Consider the following 24,156-nt stretch of genomic DNA (forward strand, 5'->3'; position numbering starts at 1 on the left):
CTGTTCATGGCCGCCATGTCTGTAGCAGCGGGTACGCGTTTCATGCGTGAAACGGCGTGCCGCGTTCGAAATTTCGGTTGTTGTCCTTATACATTGGCGTTAGGGCTAGGTGGCCCTGCTGCTGGGAAGTCCGAATAATCGCGCAGGCCAGAAAAACCAAGCGTCTGAAAGGTCTGTCCGCGACCGTGTTACACATTTTTGCTACTAGAATAAAGCCTCGATATAACGAACTTGAAAATAACGTAATTCTCGATATAATGGAATATCTAACTTTTTTGTTAACCTTGCCCATAAAACACCCTGTATTCTATCTACAATATTTTGACATAATAGTTCTGTGGAAACTCACTAGGTGGAGAGAAGTAATTAATAAAGGGATAATGAGACATCCACCCAATCGTAGCAACTGCTACAAAGGAAACCCATACGGGTTCCTTGAAAGAAAAGCCTCCCAGGTGAAGAAAAATTAGTCCTGATCCGGGACTTGTCAGTAGTTGTAGCACTTGTAGCAAAGCTAATGAGAACTATTATGTGAAACTCTTGCTTCGAGTTGTTGATGGGTTCAACTTTGCCCTGCCATCTCCTAGTCCCCTGGTTAGCTCAGATGGTAGAGCGGCTGTCCCGGAAGGGTGGTGGTCCCGGTTTCATGTCCTGGACCAGGACTAATTTTTCTCCAACTTGGAGGCTTTTCTCTTGAGGAACCCTTATAGGTTTCCTTTGTAGCTATTGCTACGATTGGGTGGATGTCTCATAATCCCTTTATTGATTACTTCTCTCCACCTTGCGGTTTTCCGCGGAACTATCACATTAAGCTCTTGCCTTTGCTTCAAGTTGTTAATAGGTTCAACTTCACGCTCCCATCTGCTAGCTGCCTGGTTAGCACAGATGGTAGAGAGTGGCTCCCTGGAAAGATGGCGGTCCCGTGTTCGTGTCCCGGACCAGGATTAATTTTTCTTCACCTGGGAGGCTTTTCTTTTGAAGAACCCCATATGGGTTTCCTTTGTAGCAATTTCTACGATTGGGTGAATGTCTTGTTATCCCTTTATTAATTATCCACAATATGTTGAAGTGTGTTTATGTACAATTTCAATATAACGAAACTTCACTGCAGCCTTCTTACGTGAGCCGGTGAATTTTGCGGCCCCGTTCCCGTAAGAAACGTCTGTCAGTGACTTTATTTGCATAAAAGGTCAAATTTCTGTAGAACAAAATTTTGAAATATTGAAGTGCCAATTTCGCTGACTTTGTTTTACTGAGGGCTAACTGTATATATTTTGAGCCACATGCAAACAAAAATTTGCCTAACTGTAACCGATACCATGTTGGACCCTGCATTTCCAATTTCGTTAGTGCAGGAGAGCTCCATTTAATTGAAGCATGACCAACCAAATGTTATATTTACTTCTTTATATCCAATAATTTCTTATAGCTGTGTTTGTTATGCCGAGGTTCAACTGTTTTTAATTTTTCAGTATTAGATATAATTGCATTTGGTTAACTTGCATGCATGGCCATACAAAATTATTACAACTGCTTTGATATTCACATGGCCCTGTTCAAATCACATTTGGTTCAATTCCATGTTGATATATTCTGTGCATCTAAAAATGCACAACTTTATAAATGGAGGTCAAGTTTATGAGTCTGCGCTTTGTCTGTGTTTATGAGTATGTGCCAAGTGTTGTGGTCAGATGCTCTGCACAAGGAAAGGTATGTGGAGGGGAAAAAAAGAATAGATTGTGAGAAGGCAGAAAACTTGTCATGCTTCTTTTGTTGTGCCCATTTTTATAAAGTTGTACACTTTTTTATGACATTGTTACATCTAGGCAGCCAACCCAGGAGCATCACTGAGTGACTTTGTGCGCTGGTATTCTCCACGTGACTGGGTTGCACCAGTAGTGGATCAGACAACTGGGCAAGTAATTGAAGAGGGCCACCTGAGTCATCGTATGCAGCTGCCTGGCAACACTTGGCAGGAGGTTTGGGAGACAGCACGCCCTATGCCTGCACATAGGCAGAAACGCCTTTTTGATGACACCAAGGAAGCAGAGAAGGTTTGTTGATCAGGCATGCTTAACAGTCTGTCGAATATATTTCATTTTCAACTGCAATTCAGTTACTGTGGCTCTGCAAATGCTGGATAGCTTGTCGAACTTTGAACAACCTGATGTGCCAGAAACATTCGCTGCAGTTTATGATGCTCTTCGGTTTGCTTCAAAGCAGTGACAGGAGGGGTATCTGCCTTCTTGGAAAACCATGACATGTCAGATAACTTCTGAGTTCTGTAAAAGGCAGAATGCAAGACATTTTTCCCCTTGGTCGTTGCATAGGAGCATCAGTTCCCTTGACTAAGAAGTGCCAAGTGACGAAGAAAGGAAGAATAAATTTGGTGGCTGAAGAGATAGCCTGATGCACTATGCTTCCAGCTGTACAGTTTTGTGTGATAGTCCACAAAATTGGTCTGATGAATGGTGCATAGGGATGGTCAAATAATTTTTTTTATTTGATTATCGATTAATCATTCATCATTTTAGCCTTTAATCAATTAATCACTTTCGATGCAGAGTTTTTCATCAATTAATTGACTAATCGAAATTTTTGCCAGGCACTTTCAAAAAAGTTGAAACACAGTTATCTACTTTTGTAGGAACCTACTTTAATGTTTGAGAGGTGGAACCAAGTTTGAAACACAAGTGTAAACATTTGACAAAGTATAAACTTTAACTTGTTAAAGACCAAATATAGTTGGCACTAGTGGCTTTTGAAAAGATAAACAATATATGTTATAAAATAGCACTTATTGCGGAAATAAATAAAATACCTACATGCCACTAGTGAATCCATGCACAGTAAGGTTAACCAAGAAATAAGAAAAATGGCAAAAGTGAAATGCGAAGTCCCACTGAAATATGCAGCAAATTTCAGTATGCACTGGGGAAGAGGGAAGGAATGTCAATTGGGTGGAACTTACACCTTGTTTGAATGGCCACACAACCAGCATGTGAGAATAGATGCTCAGACGATATATAGATTTGCTGGAATCGACATGAACTCCATCGCTATGTCAAATACATGCTCCATACCGACATGCATACTGTGCCACATCTTTAGACTAGGAGTGGTATGACAATCAACAGCTGGGTTCCTATAGTATGCCTTGAATTTCGAGGGCATTTCAAGCCTCCGGCTACAGGCAGCGTGGTGGTGTGTACGATGTGGGGGAAGAGAAGGGAAGCGCTCGGCTGGGCATCACTCGGGACTCGGAAAAACAGTCGACAGTCACTGCTCATGCACTGTCATTTTGGTATGATTTCAAGATGTTCACGCTGCTCCTGTTAAACTCTCGAAAACGATTAATCGAACAAGTCTAATTGATTAAGTCGATTAAATGAAAGGTGGAAATCGATGAAGATTAATCGTCTTTCAGGATACATTTAATCAATTAATTGATTAATCATTTATCGATATTACCAACCCTAATGATGCATGATTGGTCTGTGATAGCACATCACTACCAGCTAGAAGCACCATGACGTCATTCTAGCTTTCACACCATGATTCTTGGGTTTAGTGCTACATATAAAGGAAGGAGAGTGACAACACCCGCACATAAGGAAAAAAAATAAAAATTGCCATTCATTTAACTTCAGCGCATTTCAAAATGTCTGTAATCGGAACTTGCATTAGAGCCACTTCATTTTAAATACAGGGCCTCTATTTCCACTGAAGCAGCTGGAACATAGGTGGGGATGGCTAAGAAGCACTGCCACATGAAGATGCACTGGTTATCACAGCAATTTATGAGGAGGACCAGTGCAAAAGAATAATAAGGCAGCCCATCTGCTCAATGGCGCACATGGTGATATTTCAGCAGTTCACCATTATTGTGGTTCTCTTTCACCAAGAACGGTGTTGGAACAGTTTTGGGTGCATCATTCAGAGAATTCAAGAATTGCTTGGCTGATGCAGCACCAGTGGTGCAGTGCATTTCTTTGGAGACACTGACTGTCTTCTATACTGTGGCACCACTTGCCAGTGCCCTCTTGAATGCACCTTGACCTGTGGAACCTGCAGTGCTGACAAGCGATTGCTTTGAGTGGAAGGCAGAGAAAGTACTGCCAGGCACACATTGGAGTGCCTTCTTGTGTACTCCCTGCAGTTAGGTGGAAATGAGCAGCACGAGGAGTAAACAACTATAGTAGGGATGCAACTTAGCAGCAGCAGTGAAATGAACTCATTAGCCATACCATGAACACCCTTTGTGGTGATGCTGACTGTGCTTTTAATCCTCAATTTCACAGGTTCTGCTTCTGCAATGCAGCACTGAGTGTATGGCTTTATGTGATGCTTGCACACTTTGTTTACTTTTGACCATGGCTGCATGACTTGGAGAAAGGTTTGAGCTAATTGCAGCGTGCTGTGCTCGTTTCATATAATGGATGCATGTTGTCTCTATGGATCAAGTCGATTCAGGACACATCCTCCACAGAAAAGTGATGATGATGACAGCTGTCTCAGTGTCAAAGATGAAGACTGCACATGCAATATTCAAAGCACAACATCTTCAGTAAGGGACAAAAGAAGTGAGGACAATAAAAACAAAAATTGCAGTCGCTTCTAACACGTGCCTTCTAGCAATGGAAAAGTGGCATAAAGCGAATGATGACATTGTGCACAGAGCACTATGAAATGCCGCAATGGCTGCGACCACTAGCTGAGAGTGAACAGGAAAACTCGGTATTTTAAAGGTTTTTTTTTTTTAAGGAGCAGAACAGCAGGTAGGCTTCAACCACGGAAAGCGTCCTAGTGGTGAACAGGCGGTCCATGACCACTTCCAACTGTGGGCGTCAGGACTAAGTACATGGGGCACTGGCCACTTCTACAAGATAGACACGGCAAAGGTGCAAACAGCACAGCTGTAAAGGACATGATTTTTATGTGCTTCAGGTACAATGTGAACTTCTGCCGCAATAAACACAACTAATCCTTATTCAATTTCCACTGCCACTTGAGCCAGCAAGAGCGAATATATAAGTCTTGTTAAGACAGAGCATTTGAGAAGAAAACCGAGCATTTCTTAAGTGTGACTTGAAGCTGCATGAATTTCAAAGAATGGCCAAGTGCCCAATGTCATGAATTTGCAACATGATGGTTTTGAGAAATACTGCAGTACAAAAATTTTTTTGTCTACTTTTTAATATAGAAGCAAAAGCCTGAGAAATCACAAGATAAAAATCTTTTTTTGTGTCTCCAAAATAAATCGAGCATGAGGGGGTTAACCAAGGAATTGGTTAACCCATTAAGAAAGTGGTATTGCTCTAACAAAAGTTACTGTATAAAAAAACCACATGTCACTTTTGTGATGCAGTCATGGTTATATCCACCAAAGAAAAACTTCTTTCATCCATATTGCGGTAATAAATCTACAGACAGCGTGGAAGTGATGCACGTCTACTTCATGGCTGCAAGTTATCCCCCCCCCAAAATTTGCTGCTCTGCAGTTTCACTTGGGAAGCAATGCCTGCACTGAGCAACTGTGCCTTCTGATACTGTATCATTTGGAACCATGGTTATAGGAGTGACTTCATAATTCTGGATGAATTGGCTTAATAACTGGCATCTGTAGCGACTAGTGTGTAGCCATTTGCATAGGTATTTCTTCCTGAACCCTCCAGTAAACATATTTATTGTGTGTAATTTGGCTTTAATGAAAATTAACTTGCTTGGGATATTGCTTTTTTTAATTGCACAATAATCAAGTAAAAACACTATTCTACTTGTATTTAAAATTTATAATATTTTTATCCTTGTCATTCTCACCTGCACTCTATTATTCCAAGGTGCATCTGAGAAGTGATCATTAATCACAGAGGTCAAGGGCCCCATTTAACTTGTCAATTATAAGGAAGCACAATCTTATTTCTAACTTTACACGTGTTGACAGAAAAGTGCTGCGATATGGCTGAGACAAAATACAGTAATATGAGTGTTTCCCATTTTACAATATAGAGGTTGTAATACAGCCTGCAACTCTCACATTCTTGTTAGAGAAGTACTGCACCTGGTACAATACACGAAAAAAGAGAGGGGAAGGAATGTGACTGAGCACAGATTTTTGACTATTGTATTGTAGTGTGCAGTGTTGAAAGGAACAAAAAGCAACAGCAGATAAAAGAAAAAGTCATAACAAGCCATTCAGGAGTTTCTCCCGACTGCCAAATTACCTCTGTTAATTTATCTCACCCGCACATGTCACCCCACACACAATTACCCCACATTCACATGTACACACGCATGCACACTGCACTCTACAAAAGAGTAGCTCTGGTGTACAGGCCAACAGCACGCGACACACACTCCTAAAACCATGACAATATTAAGTAACATACGTGGCTAAAGAAAACAGCTGGCTACACAGACAGCTTAAAAACAGCGCAACATCATACAGTATTACACACGGCGGTTGAATAAACAAACTGCATAGTGAAATAAACAGCCTAGTTCTGCAGAAACAGAATAATGCAAGAAATTCTGGTCATATTCAATTTCTGGTGTTCTCGTTTCACTATCGTTAAATTTAATTTCTTTTTGTAGATTTGGCGCTGAAATCCCAGTGCCCGTACGTCAGTGTGACATCATGTATTAAAGTTCTCAAAACTTGCCATGCGCAATGTCCGTCTCATTTAGAGCAAGGTGTCGTAACTGCTTCGATAAACAACTGTCTAGGCCCTATCAGACCCTGTTTGCATGCCTCGAATCAGGTGTATTATGAAAGCCTTGGATGCAAACAAAACAGTAAAAAAAAATTTTACTCAGTCTATGTCGTTTTTTATTCATTTGTTTTATCCTAGTTATGGTAAAGTTCTACTAGACGTTATACCCCATCTAGTCCAGCAATACACCCTATTAAACTCTCACATTAACCTGTCGTCAAATCTTGTATTCATCATCTGTATCACAGTAATAAATTTTATGCAGGTGCTGTATTATCTGCTGTCACTTCATCCAGCTGAGATTGTGAAGCTGTTAATACCAATTTTAATCCACTGTGCCTTAGCACACATCATTGACCATGGTAAGAACATTTATGTCACTTTTTTTCCTAACAGGACTACTAAATGTAATGACTCAATCAAGCTAGACTGTGACAATACTTGTTTGTGTTTGCATGTATGTTGCAGAAAGTGATGGGTAATTATTAAAAAAATAAAGGCCAGACTTCAGGAGTTTTGTGCTGAAACTACAACACTCATGAAAGGTAAAATTGTCATCCACCCGAATGTAGCATGAAGCTCCATTCGGGTGGATGCCGGACCAGGATGAATGTTTCCTCAATTGTGAAGCATTATTTCTAAGAAACCCGTATATGTCTCCTTTGTAGCTTCGTGCTACATTTGAGTGGATGACAATTTTACTTTTCATGAATACTTCCTCCACCTTGCAGTATTTCACAGAACTGATTTAACTACAACACTGATGATGTCAGAATATGACGTTAGTAGTGTTTCAGCAGGTCCATCTGTTTGTATTCTCATCATGCTGAAAAAGCCTACAAAAGTTGCCATAAGCTTTCATTTAATTCTTTTTTGTTAGGAAACAAAATTGAAATTATGCGGTTGAATATTCTTAAACTGTTCAGCAGTTTGAGTGTCGTGAAGGTGTTCACTTATGATGTTGTATACTATTAACAAATTGTAATGGTAAAACTAAAAAAAAAAGAACCAATTTTTGTATAATCTTTATGCATTTATAGTAAAATGCTTGAAATGCTGGAAGAGGGACAAAAGATTGTGCAGTGAGAAACATTAATAATGACTGGAAGTGCCAAAGAGTCACCAGATCAATGGGTAGGGTCTCTAACAGCTTGTTTCATGTAGACAATGTCAAAAGCAGATGCTCATGCATTTTTCTTGCCACTAGGACAAATAATATTGTTGACAGGGAAACATCTCAAGCTGTTAGAAAGTAAATAAGTAATAAGAAGGATAAAATGACCATGAAATGCATCTCTTACTTGCATGAAAATATGCAGCACAATTCACCACTTTCTTAATGGCCTGACTCTGTTTTCCTGGGACACCATGGATAATAAAAATAAAGCAAATAGTGAAATGTGTTACTTCACTGTGCTACATTATAAATTTGAAAGTCATTCGGAACACTCACACGTGACTGTGCTCACTCACACCCAGTTAGCATTCATTAGAATGTGAACATGACGAAGTCCTGGTGAATGCAACTGGGATGTGTGAATATGGGCTAGTGCTGGTGATGTAATTGAGCACACAGCCAAAAAGAAGAAAACATTTGTGGATAAGTATTCATTATTTTTGCCAAGTTATACCCAAATTATGATAAGCACGCACATGTACATATCACCTCTTCTTCGTCATTTTTATGTCTGAAATAATTTTTGAATAGAATGCCTTAGCCATGCTAAATATTTATGGCTCTTGCATCTTTTCTTTTGTTTCTTATAATAGCCCATGAAGGTCCTCGTTCTTTGACAACATTCCTGGAGCAAACCATAACTAAGGTGGCTTCACAGCTCAGAGGAAAGGAACCAAAGTACAAGGTAAGAGAGGGTCTGGTTGTTCTGTTACTGTGTGAAAGGAGTATAACAATTAGTCCCTGGCTTTGTGTGCTTGAGAAACAATGCGTGCACAGGCACTGTAATTGGAAGAGGACACTAAGAAAATATTTCTGAGAAGACAAACCCCTTTTTGATCTTCTTTTCATGCTTGATTCTTTTTATAAAGAAAAGATGCTTCAAACAAATATATGTGTTGAAGGCAATCCACAGCATGTCATGTAACTTTCAAAGGGGGCCTGTGACAGTGTTTGAACATTATATATATATATATATATGTATATATAGTGGATAGATAATTCTTTCGTGAACAATTGAGCCTAACGTTATTCCTGTACGTGCAGCAGGGAGCCTACAGGTAATTCGAAAGGCCACTTTTCCTGTGTATTTCTACACATGTATAACACGACCCGATCATCACGATTTCTTTAGGCATTTAGACATTTAGATTCCTTCAGACCTGCTAACCTTGAAGTTTGAAAAGTGCCATAGTCAAAGCCAAAAATATTAAAATTTGGTAAAAAAATACTGGTAAAAAATGTGCTACTTAAGATGAACAAACTTTATTGTTCTGAGCAAGCGAAGTGTTTGCCCAAGGTGGTTGGCCTCCTTATTCCAGGAAGCTGTGGGCCCTGACTGCCCTCCGAGCCCTGCCCACCAGCGCTAGCTGGTCCTTTCAAGCTGGACAGCTTGGCTTCCCACTACTCTTCAGTTGTGTGTGCGTTTGCGGTGTGGTGGTCAATCCCTCGCACTCCCACACCATGTGGCTTAAGGTGTTGGGATTTTGCAGAATGGGTGTTCTGTGGGTGAAATCCTGTGGAGTAACGTGCCATGTATATAGGAATTTGTTTGTAGCCTCCTGAAAGTTACCACTTTCTCTCTGTTGAGTCTGGAGTGCGATGGGGGATAGGTTCTTTTGTTTATTTTCTAGTGCTGTAAGATATCTGCGTATTTCTTGGGAAATCCATCCTTTATCTGTGGTCCATCCGGCAGAGGTCTGGCAAGTATGATTTCGAGCCACGGCATCCGCCATCGTATTCTCTGCTGAATATCCGTACCCCAGGGTCCAGACAATGTATATTTCTGGTAGTGTCTTGGATATTTGCTAGTATGTGTATCACTTGCTTGGAGATTCTTCCTTTTTGGTAGTTTCTGCAGATGTAACTGGTTACTTCTTTTGCTGTGTCTGTTCTTTGTAAGTGTTGTTGCTGCAGTTCTTTCGATGCCCTTACCATCTACAATGTGACAGCGTGAACTGCACCTCCTGGGTATATAGCTGCGTCCATGTATCTTAGATCTGAGTTGTTTTCGTAGGTCTTATCCAGTGATGCGATTCTTGTTCTCCTTCTTTCTCGGTTGTGTTCTGGGTGCATGTTTCTAGAAATTGGTGCTATTGTGATTTCTCGTATATAGGTTGGTACTCTTCCCTTCTCTTCCTACTTTCCCAAGCCTACCACATATCCTAGCTTTCCGAGAATGGCCCTGTCTGCTTCCATCAGTTTTAGTCTTTTGATTTGGTTTGCTTTATGTACCTCGACCAGCTCCTACCAGGTATTATGGATCCAAAATCGGTGCAATCCTTCCGTTGAGGCTTTGTGAGATGGCTATATTTAAGACTTTCCTGATTAGTATGTTAAGCTTCTCTACTTCCGCATTTTTTAGTCCAAGGTAGGGCGTCCTGTCCTGTAGGTTACCCTGCTTATGACAAACACTCGGACTATCTTGTTGGTGCCCTGTTCTGTGAGCCCGTGTCTCTTGCTTGCGAACTCCCCATGCTCCAAAAGACCGTCCTCCAGGCGTTACTCAAGATATTGACTGTTTATTAAGAAATTCACTTATGTACTTTGTACTGTGACACTTTGAACAGGTGCTCGCTCTACAGTCACAACTACAGAATGATCTACGCACAGACGATCAGAAATATTCATGAAGTTTATGAAATATTCATGTAACAGTGGCCAAAATTTTGGTCGCCATTGAACATTCTTGTCTGAGGTAGGCACTGTGGGTGTGTTCAAACATCCGAGTGAGCCTGAAAAATAAGGCAACTAAAAATCAGCCGGCGACTGTACTTGTAATACCTCTAGATCACTTTTGCCCTATACAGGACGGAAATAAAAAATGGTAAAATTATTGGTATTACAACAATTGTAAGCAAACTCTAAAAATTGGGTGCCTTATGATAAGAATTTTAAAAGTTGGCAGGTATGCATTACTCATCAATGCCTTCTGCAGAACTAGGTGTGGAGAAATTTCACCATGGTGACTATTATAATGATGAATCTTTTTGCCATCCCCTTTGAAATGGGGTGGCAATGAACTGTAACCTAGCCTGCTTGATTTAATCACATTTTACTACATCTGTCGCCATCTAGCCTTTTACCTATCTGATCTCAATCTTAACTTTTGTATTTAAAATCTCTATCACTACGTTGTGCCATCACCTACGCATGCAATGACTCCAGTTCCATCAATCTCTTCCCTGCTTTTTTTCCACCAATACTATAAATGTCCCTTATTTATCTCGACTGCCAGCCAGTTAATCCTTCTGTCTTCTTTGAATCCGAACACTTCTGGAAGGTGGGAATTTCCTATGGGTCTCGCTAAGTGAGTGTATTGGCATTCCGTTACAATGTGGTGAGTTTCCGGGCTTTTTTTGCAGCACACGCATGCCTCATGCTGTGGCGCATATTTGCACCTGTATGTTGTTCTCAGGCAGCCAGCCTCATATAGCAAGGCGCTGCCCTTTGCATTATCATACAGCTTTTCCCTCCTGATTTCTTTCTTTCCGTTTTTGTAAATCTCCATGGCCTTTTTTTTTTCAATTATTTACATCCAATTTCCCATCTGTTTCTCCCACTTCTTTTGTATGACACTTGGTTGTCTATTTACACTTCCAATTTTCCTGTACTTGGTTGCCAACTTTCTTGACCTTTTCCTCCATCCCGTGTCCACGCTTTTGAGGTGCAGATATTTGTGCACTTTAGATGGCCACTTCTTTTCATCCATGTTCCGTAGACTCTTTTTTTTTTTTTAACTAATTTTGCTTTTTGCTTCTCTGGCTTCAAAAGAAGCTCAACCCATGACACCTCATTTGTGGTTTTACCGTGAGCTCCCAAAGCCAGTTAGCCCACCAACCTCTGATTAATCTCCAACCCCGGCACGATTTCTTATTTAAAGCACAGATTTGCATTTGTGAATGTTAGTGCTGACATCATTACACTTTTTTCAAATTCCTCACCCTATCTCTTACTTATTATACCCCCAAAGTGCTCTACGTTTCACTATTGCTACATTCTGCTTTTCTTTTATTTTTAGATTATCTTGGTGGATGCTTGAATAGGTCTTTCCTTCATTATGAAAATGCCCAGGTACTTATATTGATTGACTATGGGTATGACTTCCTGTTGAGTTGACACCATGCAATTGCTCCTCTCTTCATTAAATCCCTTGTATTGTGCACTAGTAGCACTATGTCGTCTGCATGCATCAGCCCAGGGATCGTGTGTTGCACTTTGTGCCCATTAAAGATGCAAGATAGATCACAACCTAATTCACTGCTTTCCAGTCATCTTTCTATACCCTTAACATAAAGCATGAACAATGGAGACAGGACTTCTTTGCCTCAGTCCTCAGTGAATTTCCACAACTTCATTGCACTTCCAGCCTTCCCATAAAATTTATACTCTGTTGTCCCTATATATCTCCTTCAACAGCTCCACGAAATCGTTTATGCCTTCGTGCTTGAAAATATCCAATAGCAATTCTCCGTCTACGTTGTCATAAGCTCCCTTGATATCTAGAAACGCTACCATAAAGGTCTATTCTGAGCTATTGAAATCTCTATGCACTGTTTTAATACAAAGATATTAGGCTCTGAACATCTGCCTGACCTGAACCCATTCTGCAGTTCCCCCAATATATCGTTTCTCTCCACCCACTTCGACAGCTCTAATTTTATGGTTTGCATTGCCATTCTATGTGGAGTGATCTTTTTTAAGTTTTATGGAATTTTGAAAAATTGGCTGTTGCAGATAACATAATTTTAGTCCTTGAGCTGGATTGTTCAGAGAGGTGGACATCAGCACGAAAAATCGAAACACATATTTAAATAATTAAAAATTAAATTCCTAATTATTTTACAGCAAATACTGCAATTTACTAATAGTAGCCAGTGAGTTTTTCAGGCGTATCCACATGAAACGAATTTCCAGAATGACAACAATTTGGAGATATGCACCATCAAACTCACCCTAAAAATGCAGTGTTAGTCCACTTACATTTTTAACAAAACACTCTTTTATGCACCTGCCATGTTGCAACTTTTATGCAACTGGCTACAATGTTGGGTTGCTAAGCACGAGGTCGCAGAATCAAATCCTGGCCATGGTGGGCACTTTTCGATGAGGGTAAAGTGGGAAAACACCTGTGTTCTTAGATCTAGGTGCACGTTAAAGAACCCCAGGTAATCCAAATTTCCAGAGTCCCTCACTACGGCATATCTCATAATCAGATCGTGGTTTTCGCATGTAAAACCCCATAACTTAATTTTTAAAATCTTTTTTATGCATTGAAGCACAAAAGTAACTAAATCACCCATGTGTTTCATCCCACACATTGGAAAATAATATCTTGAAACTGGTGTCATCCTGGAAATTCATTTCAAGTGACTGCGACTTGTATTAGATTCGTCGGACAATCTCGCCGCTGCCACCATTTGTTAGAGTTGTCGGACGATCTACGAGCCGCAGGCCGATCTCACCGCTGCCATTCAGATGTAAGATTTGGCAGTTGTAGCTGTAGGAAGGAACTTGACTCTTCGTCGGGACTTAGGAGAGCAGGCTTTATTTACATTATTTACATCTTAAACAAGACATATATCGACAGTCTAGCGTGACTCCCATATGAAGCCCGCAAGACTAACATACAGCAAACAGCTTACGAGCACACAGCTCACGAGTACATTTTGAGCATGACAACGAGCACGCAGCTCACGAGTACATTTCTATCATGACAACGACCACCTCTTAGCAGCCAGCAATCGCTGCTTATAAGCACTTGGTCCCCCCTTGATTCTAAGCGGACGGAAACGTTCGTCCAGTCATCGTTCGACGTCACCGTTCGACGTCACCGAAGATGACCCGCCCTTTTGGAGGTGGAGGAGGGCTCACATACACGTGCCGCACACACGCACTGGTGTAAAGGTCCGGAGCCGACGTCAAAGGGGCTTCGTAGAACTCTGCTCCGTCCCGGGTGGCGCGGCCGGGTAACACATTGTCTGGTGTTTCGAAGAGCTCATAGGGAGGTTCCGCCAATTACCTCCCCTCGAGAACTCCCCTGAGCTGACCCCGCGCCACGTGGCTGCCGGTTATCCGCAGTTCTCTGAAGTGCGCCCCATCAGGTTGGATTGGAACATATGCAGCGGGCTGAAATAGCTGGCACGTTGTCACCCCGTACGGCCATTCCTAACACTTGAAAACTCACCAGCTACAAATCGTAAATTGCAATATGTTCAGTAAAGTAATTAAGAAGTTAGTCAATTTTTGTTAACTCATTGAATATGTGTTTTGATTTCTCATGTTAGTAATGTCAGCCTCTTCGAATAATCCAGCTCAACGAAAATAATTCAGCTATCTGCCACACGCAATTTTTTTTTTAATGTGCGAGCAAATTATTATTTTACTTCATACATTATTATTCCACAGCCTACACACTTGCACAGTAGATTGATTGCTCTCTTCTATGGCTTACAAAGCCCCCACTCTTTTCAACCATATGTTATGTCAGTGATGACATTACAGCTTGTGCAGTGGCCCATAGATACTTGCCATTGGACAATTGTTTATGTCCATAAATGACAAGCAAAAGCTTGCACACACATGCCCACCCTTCTAGATTTTCTAGCAAAAAGCGAAGTGGTTGTTGTGAATGTGCCTCTGTCCTGTTGCTCTTTATTTCTTGCTTCTGGGCACTTTGTCTGATGCAAACCTCGCAAGGTTACCATAAGTGCACCATGGAAAGAAGAAAGAAAGGAGCGGTAGGCAAGGCACTGCTATTGGCACTGTCCCATCTGTGAGGCACCAATGAGTTGAGGGGAATGGAAAAAGAAAACATTGTGTTCATTATAATGCCATTCATACTAGGTCCTTTTCAAAAAATGTGTCTGAAATATATAAATTCAAAGCCATTGCACTCATTCCAGCATGTTTCTCAGGCTTCAAGGAAAGTGTTCGTCATAGTTTCAATGTTAAAAGCTGACAGAAAAGAATAGGATCACATAAAAAGGCTAATAGCCCACTCAGCAATAAATACTGAAGATTTAGAATATTTATGTGCTTCACTCTCTGCGCTCTCTGCACAGTTTTCCTGGCCTCTCTTTTTTAAGCCTCCGCATTTGGCTTGGCTCCACTAGAGTTACTGTATATGCTACCGTATGTGCTACCTGCGGTAGCACATACAGTAACTCTAGGCTCCACTAACCAGAAGGCCGGCTCAAGTTCCAACTCTAGCGGAATTGTTACCACCAGTCACAGCTCAACAATATTGTCTGTGACAGACCTGTAGCCTCACATGCCTTTATCTCCACTGTACAAGAGTGGAAGATGCAGGGAAAAGGAATGGCCTGCTTTGTGTGTGCAAGGTCCTTGTCTTTGGTCTGCATATTTTGTGAGCAATGTTAAATAAATGTCTTGCCAAGCTCCTATACTACGTATGTCAACTTTCACATGACCAGATTTTCAGAGTCCTTAGAAGTTTGTGCAAGCAAAGTTTTACTGTAAATATGGTCATATATTATTTTATCTGTTTCAGGAACTTCTTAGCTTGCTCTATGAAGCCGAAATAGCAGTTGCACGATGTGTCAGCCTCCGAAAGAAATTCAACCTGGATCACAGCACTGCAACCTCTTTGGACACATCATCTGGCAGTGATGGTTCACATCGTCGTCCCTCAAGTGCTTCTGGACAACCAAGTGGCACAAGAAGTCAGACTGCGGCAATTGATGTAAATAAGTTTGTACTGGACCTCGTTGACAATCCTGAAGTCTCCATACCTGGTGCAGGCAAAGGCACCGTAGGGAAGCTAGTTTCTCAGCTTTTTGTCGACTCTATGAAGGTAAGTTCCCATTTACCAGCACTTCGATACCATATTTGTGTATCCTCATCAGTTTGGCTATACCTGCAATTCAGATGTTGCCAGGGATTTCATTAGCAGCCATTGCCTTGAAATCTGCATTATGCTTGTTTTATAGTACATTGCATGTTCACAGACTGTCAAATAAAGACAGCCAGAAACGATAGTGCGGAAGAAAAAGCAGCTAACGAGGAATATTAGATGTTAAGCCGTGTTAGTAAATTATGCTTCTACAATATCAAAGCAACCACACACACTACAAGAGGAAGCTTGGTAAGTCAGAATCAACACAGAACTAAAAGAAAGATGACAACACTACTCTGAAGTACGCATGCCAGCCTGCCATTCCATGGTATCATAGATTTTGACAGTGGGTACTTGGGTGTAATTAACTGTTTATTAGTACGAAGGAACTACATTACATTATAAAAAATGTCATGGACTCAACCTAGCATGTTTCTGTAACTTTTCTGTCCCAAAAGCTCCCAGATACAAAAAAATACAGTCTACGCTCGTTGCAACGGACCCGGGTATAACAGACTTTGGGATGTAACGGACCACATTTCCACCATAGTTTGACCTACCTATATGATGCAACGAAGTTTGCTTTTAACGGACCGCGCTACAACGGACTATCTGCTACAGGGAACCAAATTAGTGGCATTTTTTTTCTTCAGAACCAGCCGTATAAAACGGACTTTTGCCGTGTAAACGCGCGCTGACTACTGACTTGCGAGGGTCAGCCGACGACCGTGGCTCAATATCGCGCGCGCGAGGGAGGAAGGCGGGGCGAAAACGCGCCGTCTTCATTCGCGCGCGAGGTGGGCAGGCGAGAGAGAGAGGGGGGTTCTACTCCGGCGGCTGCTGTTTACGGCGCGGCCGCCGTATCTTGAAAGCGAGCTGAGATGTGAACAAAGTGTTTGCCCGCGCGGACGCCGTATCCTGAAAGCGATCTGCGATGTGAACAAACTGCGCGCCATCGCGGGCGCCGTATCTTGAAAGCGACCTGCGATGTGAACAAACTGCTCGCCCGCCGTATCTTGAAAGCGATCCGAGATGTGAACAAACTGCGCGCCCGCCGTATCTTGAGAGCGATCTGAGATGTGAACAAACTGCGCGCCCGCCGTATCTTGAAAGCGATCTGCGATGTGAACAAACTGCGCGCCCGCCGTATCTTGAAAGCGATCCGAGATGTGAACAAACTGCGCGCCATCGCGGGCGCCGTATCTTGAAAGCGATCTGCGATGTGAACAAACTGCGCGCCATCGCGGGCGCCGTATCTTGAAAGCGATCTGAGGTGTGAACAAACTGCTCGCCATCGCGGGCGCCGTATCTTGAAAGCGATCTGCGATGTGAACAAACTGCGCGCCATCGCGGGCGCCGTATCTTGAAAGCGATCTGAGATGTGAACAAACTGCGCGCCATCGCGGGCGCCGTATCTTGAAAGCGATCTGAGATGTGAACAAACTGCGCGCCATCGCGGGCGCCGTATCTTGAAAGCGACCTGCGATGTGAACAAACTGCTCGCCCGCCGTATCTTGAAAGCGATCCGAGATGTGAACAAACTGCTCGCCATCGCGGGCGCCGTATCTTGAAAGCGATCTGAGATGTGAACAAACTGCGCGCCCGCCGTATCTTGAAAGCGATCCGAGATGTGAACAAACTGCGCGCCCGCCGTATCTTGAAAGCGATCTGAGATGCGAACAAACTGCGCGCCCGCCGTATCTTGAAAGCGATCTGCGATGTGAAAAAACTGCGCGCCATCGCGGGCGCCGTATCTTGAAAGCGACCTGCGATGTGAACAAACTGCTCGCCCGCCGTATCTTGAAAGCGATCCGAGATGTGAACAAACTGCGCGCCCGCCGTATCTTGAGAGCGATCTGAGATGTGAACAAACTGCGCGCCCGCCGTATCTTGAAAGCGATCTGCGATGTGAACAAACTGCGCGCCCGCCGTATCTTGAAAGCGATCCGAGATGTGAACAAACTGCGCGCCATCGCGGGCGCCGTATCTTGAAAGCGATCTGCGATGTGAACAAACTGCGCGCCATCGCGGGCGCCGTATCTTGAAAGCGATCTGAGGTGTGAACAAACTGCTCGCCATCGCGGGCGCCGTATCTTGAAAGCGATCTGCGATGTGAACAAACTGCGCGCCATCGCGGGCGCCGTATCTTGAAAGCGATCTGAGATGTGAACAAACTGCGCGCCATCGCGGGCGCCGTATCTTGAAAGCGATCTGAGATGTGAACAAACTGCGCGCCATCGCGAGCGCCGTATCTTGAAAGCGACCTGCGATGTGAACAAACTGCTCGCCCGCCGTATCTTGAAAGCGATCCGAGATGTGAACAAACTGCTCGCCATCGCGGGCGCCGTATCTTGAAAGCGATCTGAGATGTGAACAAACTGCGCGCCCGCCGTATCTTGAAAGCGATCCGAGATGTGAACAAACTGCGCGCCCGCCGTATCTTGAAAGCGATCTGAGATGCGAACAAACTGCGCGCCCGCCGTATCTTGAAAGCGATCTGCGATGTGAAAAAACTGCGCGCCATCGCGGGTGCCGTATCTTGAAAGCGATCTGAGGTGTGAACAAACTGCGCGCCATCGCGGGCGCCGTATCTTGAAAGCGATCTGAGGTGTGAACAAACTGCGCGCCATCGCGGGCGCCGTATCTTGAAAGCGATCTGAGATGTGAACAAACTGCAAGCCCGCCGTATCTTGAAAGCGATCTGAGATGCGAACAAACTGCGCGCCCGCCGTATCTTGAAAGTGATCTGAGATGTGAACAAATGCGCGCCCGCCGTATCTTGAAAGCGATCCGAGATGTGAACAAACTGCGCGCCCGCCGTATCTTGAAAGCGATCTGCGATGTGAACAAACTGCTCGCCCGCCGTATCTTGAAAGCGATCCGAGATGTGAACAAACTGCGCGCCCGCCGTATCTTGAAAGCAATCTGAGATGTGAACAAACTGCTCGCCCGCCGTATCTTGAAAGCGATCTGAGATGCGAACAAACTGCGCGCCCGCCGTATCTTGAAAGCGATCTGCGATGTGAAAAAACTGCGCGCCATCGCGGGTGCCGTATCTTGAAAGCGATCTGAGGTGTGAACAAACTGCGCGCATTCGCGGGCGCGGTATCTTGAAAGCGATCTGAGATGTGAACAAACTGCAAGCCCGCCGTATCTTGAAAGCGATCTGAGATGCGAACAAACTGCGCGCCCGCCGTATCTTGAAAGCGATCTGAGATGTGAACAAACTGCGCGCCCGCCGTATCTTGAAAGCGATCTGAGATGTGAACAAACTGCGCGCCCACCGTATCTTGAAAGCGATCTGCGATGTGAACAAACTGCGCGCCCGCCGTATCTTGAAAGCGATCTGAGATGTGAACAAACTGCTCGCCATCGCGGGCGCCGTATCTTGAAAGCGATCTGAGATGTGAACAAACTGCTCGCCATCGCGGGCGCCGTATCTTGAAAGCGATCTGAGATGTGAACAAACTGCAAGCCCGCCGTATCTTGAAAGCGATCTGAGATGCGAACAAACTGCGCGCCCGCCGTATCTTGAAAGTTATCTGAGATGTGAACAAATGCGCGCCCGCCGTATCTTGAAAGCGATCCGAGATGTGAACAAACTGCGCGCCCGCCTTATCTTGAAAGCGATCTGAGATGTGAACAAACTGCGCGCCCGCCGTATCTTGAAAGCGATCTGCGATGTGAACAAACTGCGCGCCCGCCGTATCTTGAAAGCGATCCGAGATGTGAACAAACTGCGCGCCCGCCGTATCTTGAAAGCAATCTGAGATGTGAACAAACTGCTCGCCCGCCGTATCTTGAAAGCGATCTGAGATGCGAACAAACTGCGCGCCCGCCGTATCTTGAAAGCGATCTGCGATGTGAAAAAACTGCGCGCCATCGCGGGTGCCGTATCTTGAAAGCGATCTGAGGTGTGAACAAACTGCGCGCCATCGCGGGCGCGGTATCTTGAAAGCGATCTGAGATGTGAACAAACTGCAAGCCCGCCGTATCTTGAAAGCGATCTGAGATGCGAACAAACTGCGCGCCCGCCGTATCTTGAAAGCGATCTGAGATGTGAACAAACTGCGCGCCCGCCGTATCTTGAAAGCGATCTGAGATGTGAACAAACTGCGCGCCCACCGTATCTTGAAAGCGATCTGCGATGTGAACAAATTGCGCGCCCGCCGTATCTTGAAAGCGATCTGAGATGTGAACAAACTGCTCGCCATCGCGGGCGCCGTATCTTGAAAGCGATCTGAGATGTGAACAAACTGCTCGCCATCGCGGGCGCCGTATCTTGAAAGCGATCTGAGATGTGAACAAACTGCTCGCCATCGCGGGCGCCGTATCTTGAAAGCGATCTGAGATGTGAGCAAACTGCTCGCCATCGCCGGCGCCGTATCTTGAAAGCGATCTGAGATGTGAACAAACTGCTCGCCATCGCCGGCGCCATATCTTGAAAGCGATCTGAGATGTGAACAAACTGCGCGCCCGCCGTATCTTGAAAGCGATCTGCGATGTGAACAAACTGCGCGCCCGCCGTATCTTGAAAGCGATCTGAGATGTGAACTGCTCGCCCGCCGTATCTTGAAAGCGATCTGAGATGTGAACTGCTCGCCCGCCGTATCTTGAAAGCGATCTGAGATGTGAACAAACTGCGCGCCCGCCGTATCTTGAAAGCGATCTGAGATGTGAACAAACTGCGCGCCCGCCGTATCTTGAAAGCGATCTGAGATGTGAACAAACTGCGCGCCATCGCGGGCGCCGTATCTGGAAAGCGATCTGAGATGTGAACAAACTGCGCGCCCGCCGTATCTTGAAAGCGATCTGAGATGTGAACAAACTGCGCGCCCGCCGTATCTTGAAAGCGATCCGAGATGTGAACAAACTGCGCGCCCGCCGTATCTTGAAAGCGATCTGAGATGCGAACAAACTGCGCGCCCGCCGTATCTTGAAAGCGATCTGCGATGTGAAAAAACTGCGCGCCATCGCGGGTGCCGTATCTTGAAAGCGATCTGAGGTGTGAACAAACTGCGCGCCATCGCGGGCGCCGTATCTTGAAAGCGATCTGAAGTGTGAACAAACTGCGCGCCATCGCGGGCGCCGTATCTTGAAAGCGATCTGAGATGTGAACAAACTGCAAGCCCGCCGTATCTTGAAAGCGATCTGAGATGCGAACAAACTGCGCGCCCGCCGTATCTTGAAAGTGATCTGAGATGTGAACAAATGCGCGCCCGCCGTATCTTGAAAGCGATCCGAGATGTGAACAAACTGCGCGCCCGCCGTATCTTGAAAGCGATCTGCGATGTGAACAAACTGCTCGCCCGCCGTATCTTGAAAGCGATCCGAGATGTGAACAAACTGCGCGCCCGCCGTATCTTGAAAGCAATCTGAGATGTGAACAAACTGCTCGCCCGCCGTATCTTGAAAGCGATCTGAGATGCGAACAAACTGCGCGCCCGCCGTATCTTGAAAGCGATCTGCGATGTGAAAAAACTGCGCGCCATCGCGGGTGCCGTATCTTGAAAGCGATCTGAGGTGTGAACAAACTGCGCGCATTCGCGGGCGCGGTATCTTGAAAGCGATCTGAGATGTGAACAAACTGCAAGCCCGCCGTATCTTGAAAGCGATCTGAGATGCGAACAAACTGCGCGCCCGCCGTATCTTGAAAGCGATCCGAGATGTGAACAAACTGCGCGCCCGCCGTATCTTGAAAGCGATCTGAGATGTGAACAAACTGCGCGCCCACCGTATCTTGAAAGCGATCTGCGATGTGAACAAACTGCGCGCCCGCCGTATCTTGAAAGCGATCCGAGATGTGAACAAACTGCGCGCCCGCCGTATCTTGAAAGCAATCTGAGATGTGAACAAACTGCTCACCCGCCGTATCTTGAAAGCGATCTGAGATGCGAACAAACTGCGCGCCCGCCGTATCTTGAAAGCGATCTGCGATGTGAAAAAACTGCGCGCCATCGCGGGTGCCGTATCTTGAAAGCGATCTGAGGTGTGAACAAACTGCGCGCCATCGCGGGCGTGGTATCTTGAAAGCGATCTGAGATGTGAACAAACTGCAAGCCCGCCGTATCTTGAAAGCGATCTGAGATGCGAACATACTGCGCGCCCGCCGTATCTTGAAAGCGATCTGAGATGTGAACAAACTGCGCGCCCGCCGTATCTTGAAAGCGATCTGAGATGTGAACAAACTGCGCGCCCACCGTATCTTGAAAGCGATCTGCGATGTGAACAAACTGCGCGCCCGCCGTATCTTGAAAGCGATCTGAGATGTGAACAAACTGCTCGCCATCGCGGGCGCCGTATCTTGAAAGCGATCTGAGATGTGAACAAACTGCTCGCCATCGCGGGCGCCGTATCTTGAAAGCGATCTGAGATGTGAGCAAACTGCTCGCCATCGCCGGCGCCGTATCTTGAAAGCGATCTGAGATGTGAACAAACTGCTCGCCAGCGCCGGCGCCGTATCTTGAAAGCGATCTGAGATGTGAACAAACTGCGCGCCCGCCGTATCTTGAAAGCGATCTGCGATGTGAACAAACTGCGCGCCCGCCGTATCTTGAAAGCGATCTGAGATGTGAACTGCTCGCCCGCCGTATCTTGAAAGCGATCTGAGATGTGAACTGCTCGCCCGCCGTATCTTGAAAGCGATCTGAGATGTGAACAAACTGCGCGCCCGCCGTATCTTGAAAGCGATCTGAGATGTGAACAAACTGCGCGCCATCGCGGGCGCCGTATCTGGAAAGCGATCTGAGATGTGAACAAACTGCGCGCCCGCCGTATCTCGAAAGCGATCTGAGATGTGAACAAACTGCGCGCCCGCCGTATCTTGAAAGCGATCTGAGATGTGAACAAACTGCGCGCCCGCCGTATCTTGAAAGCGATCTGAGATGTGAATAAAGTACCCGCCCATGTGGGCACCGCACTTGAAAGCGACCTGAAATGTGAACCAAGTGCTCGCCCACCCGGGCCTCATCTTCAAAGCGATCTGCGATATGGACAAAGTGCGCCCAGTGCCGGTAGCTTCGTATGCACAGTGCTTTCGACGTTTGTGGTTCGCATTGAAGTGAGAGACAGCACAAAGGTCAATTCGCTTGCTGCTGCTGCCACGCTTATCTTGCTTAATTTGCTATCGCAATCGATGTTTCGCCTTTCAGGCGAAATTGCGACTATTTTTTTGTTCATTTTTTACTTGGGGTGTTCATCAATTACTCTTTGCAATAAAGTTGTTAGACTTCGCGACCAAAGTTTCGGAAGTGAGGCGTTTCGGATATTACGGACTTTGGATAAAACAGATTTTTTTCGTCGAATTATCAAGGTCCGTTGTAACGAGAGTCGACTGTACTTCGAAATGCATGACGTCACACTGACTAGTAGCACCAAGGTTTTGGTACACAATTCAAAATAGCGAAATTCGCTCTTTATTTTCTTTTTGTGATCAAGCCCTATTCCAGCAAATGAGTAAATATAGTTTTCAACAAATAACAGTGTCCTTGCAAAAGGATAGACAGTTGGGCGAGTTGGTACGGTAACATCCAGTAACAGTGTCCTTTTAATGTGTTGGTGGTATGGTTATAGCACAATGTAGACTGCATCATAATGGTGTGACATCACCTGTGCGTAAAATACAAGAATAAATAATTTTACATACGTAAAATTAGCAAATACTGAAATAGATAGTATTGTGTAAATCCATCTTCACACCAGCACATGGTATCACTAGGCAGCCAGTCACACATGTGTCAAACTGTTTTCTCTCTGCCATAATTACCATCTATCCTGTATCCAGAAGTAGGTGTAAGCATGAAATGCTCCAAACTATTCCTACCAGCATGCAGCAAGGTGTCGGCAAGGGATTGTGGCCTTGAAGGCACCCTAGACAGTCGTGGACCACATGCAGTTGACAGGCGAGTGTCTGCATGGGTGACAGGCATTTAAAGCTCTGTGCTCTTGCACGTGCACTTAATGTCACAATTTATCCTCACCTCCATGCACCCTTGGCCTCTACAGACCTTCGCAAAGATTCAGCAGTATGTTGGAGCCCTATGTCACAGCAGCACTCCTTTTTTCTTTTTAGTTATTGCTTACAACAAGTCAATTTTCAACTACAGTGGCTTTGCATGCCAGATTGTATCGAGTTCCTCACAACCAGTTGCACCTGCTTTGATGCAGTCTTAACAAGGACAATGATGCTGGTAGGCAGCGAGCCAAGCGTGTTGGTATCACTGCTGGAAAGGAGGTGTGGGTGGAAAATACAAGTTATCAAGCCTATTTAGGGCCCCTAAAAACAGTCTGCATAATATTTGTACATTTCAGTTACACCGTCACTTTGATGCTCTAAGCCAGGGCTGCACAACTTAAAACTAGCGAGGGCCGACATCTCTGAGAGCCACACAGGCCACCCTTTAGTGAGAAAC

The 24,156-nt window shown here is 44.8% G+C and overlaps 1 protein-coding gene across 2 annotated transcripts in view; it reads left to right on the forward strand.

Annotated features, from left to right (window-relative positions):
- Rab3GAP1 (RAB3 GTPase activating protein subunit 1) overlaps positions 1-24,156 on the forward strand; it is a 310,097-nt gene that overhangs the window by 273,012 nt on the left and 12,929 nt on the right. For both annotated transcript variants that reach the window (XM_065425862.2, XM_065425861.2), the window contains exons 20-23: positions 1,827-2,054; positions 6,979-7,075; positions 8,484-8,575; positions 15,401-15,703. In XM_065425862.2, coding sequence (XP_065281934.1) covers positions 1,827-2,054; positions 6,979-7,075; positions 8,484-8,575; positions 15,401-15,703 — 720 coding nt within the window. The remainder of the gene's footprint in view (positions 1-1,826; positions 2,055-6,978; positions 7,076-8,483; positions 8,576-15,400; positions 15,704-24,156) is intronic.

This window comes from Dermacentor albipictus, chromosome 1 (assembly GCF_038994185.2).
Source record: "Dermacentor albipictus isolate Rhodes 1998 colony chromosome 1, USDA_Dalb.pri_finalv2, whole genome shotgun sequence".
Lineage (NCBI taxonomy): Eukaryota > Metazoa > Arthropoda > Arachnida > Ixodida > Ixodidae > Dermacentor > Dermacentor albipictus.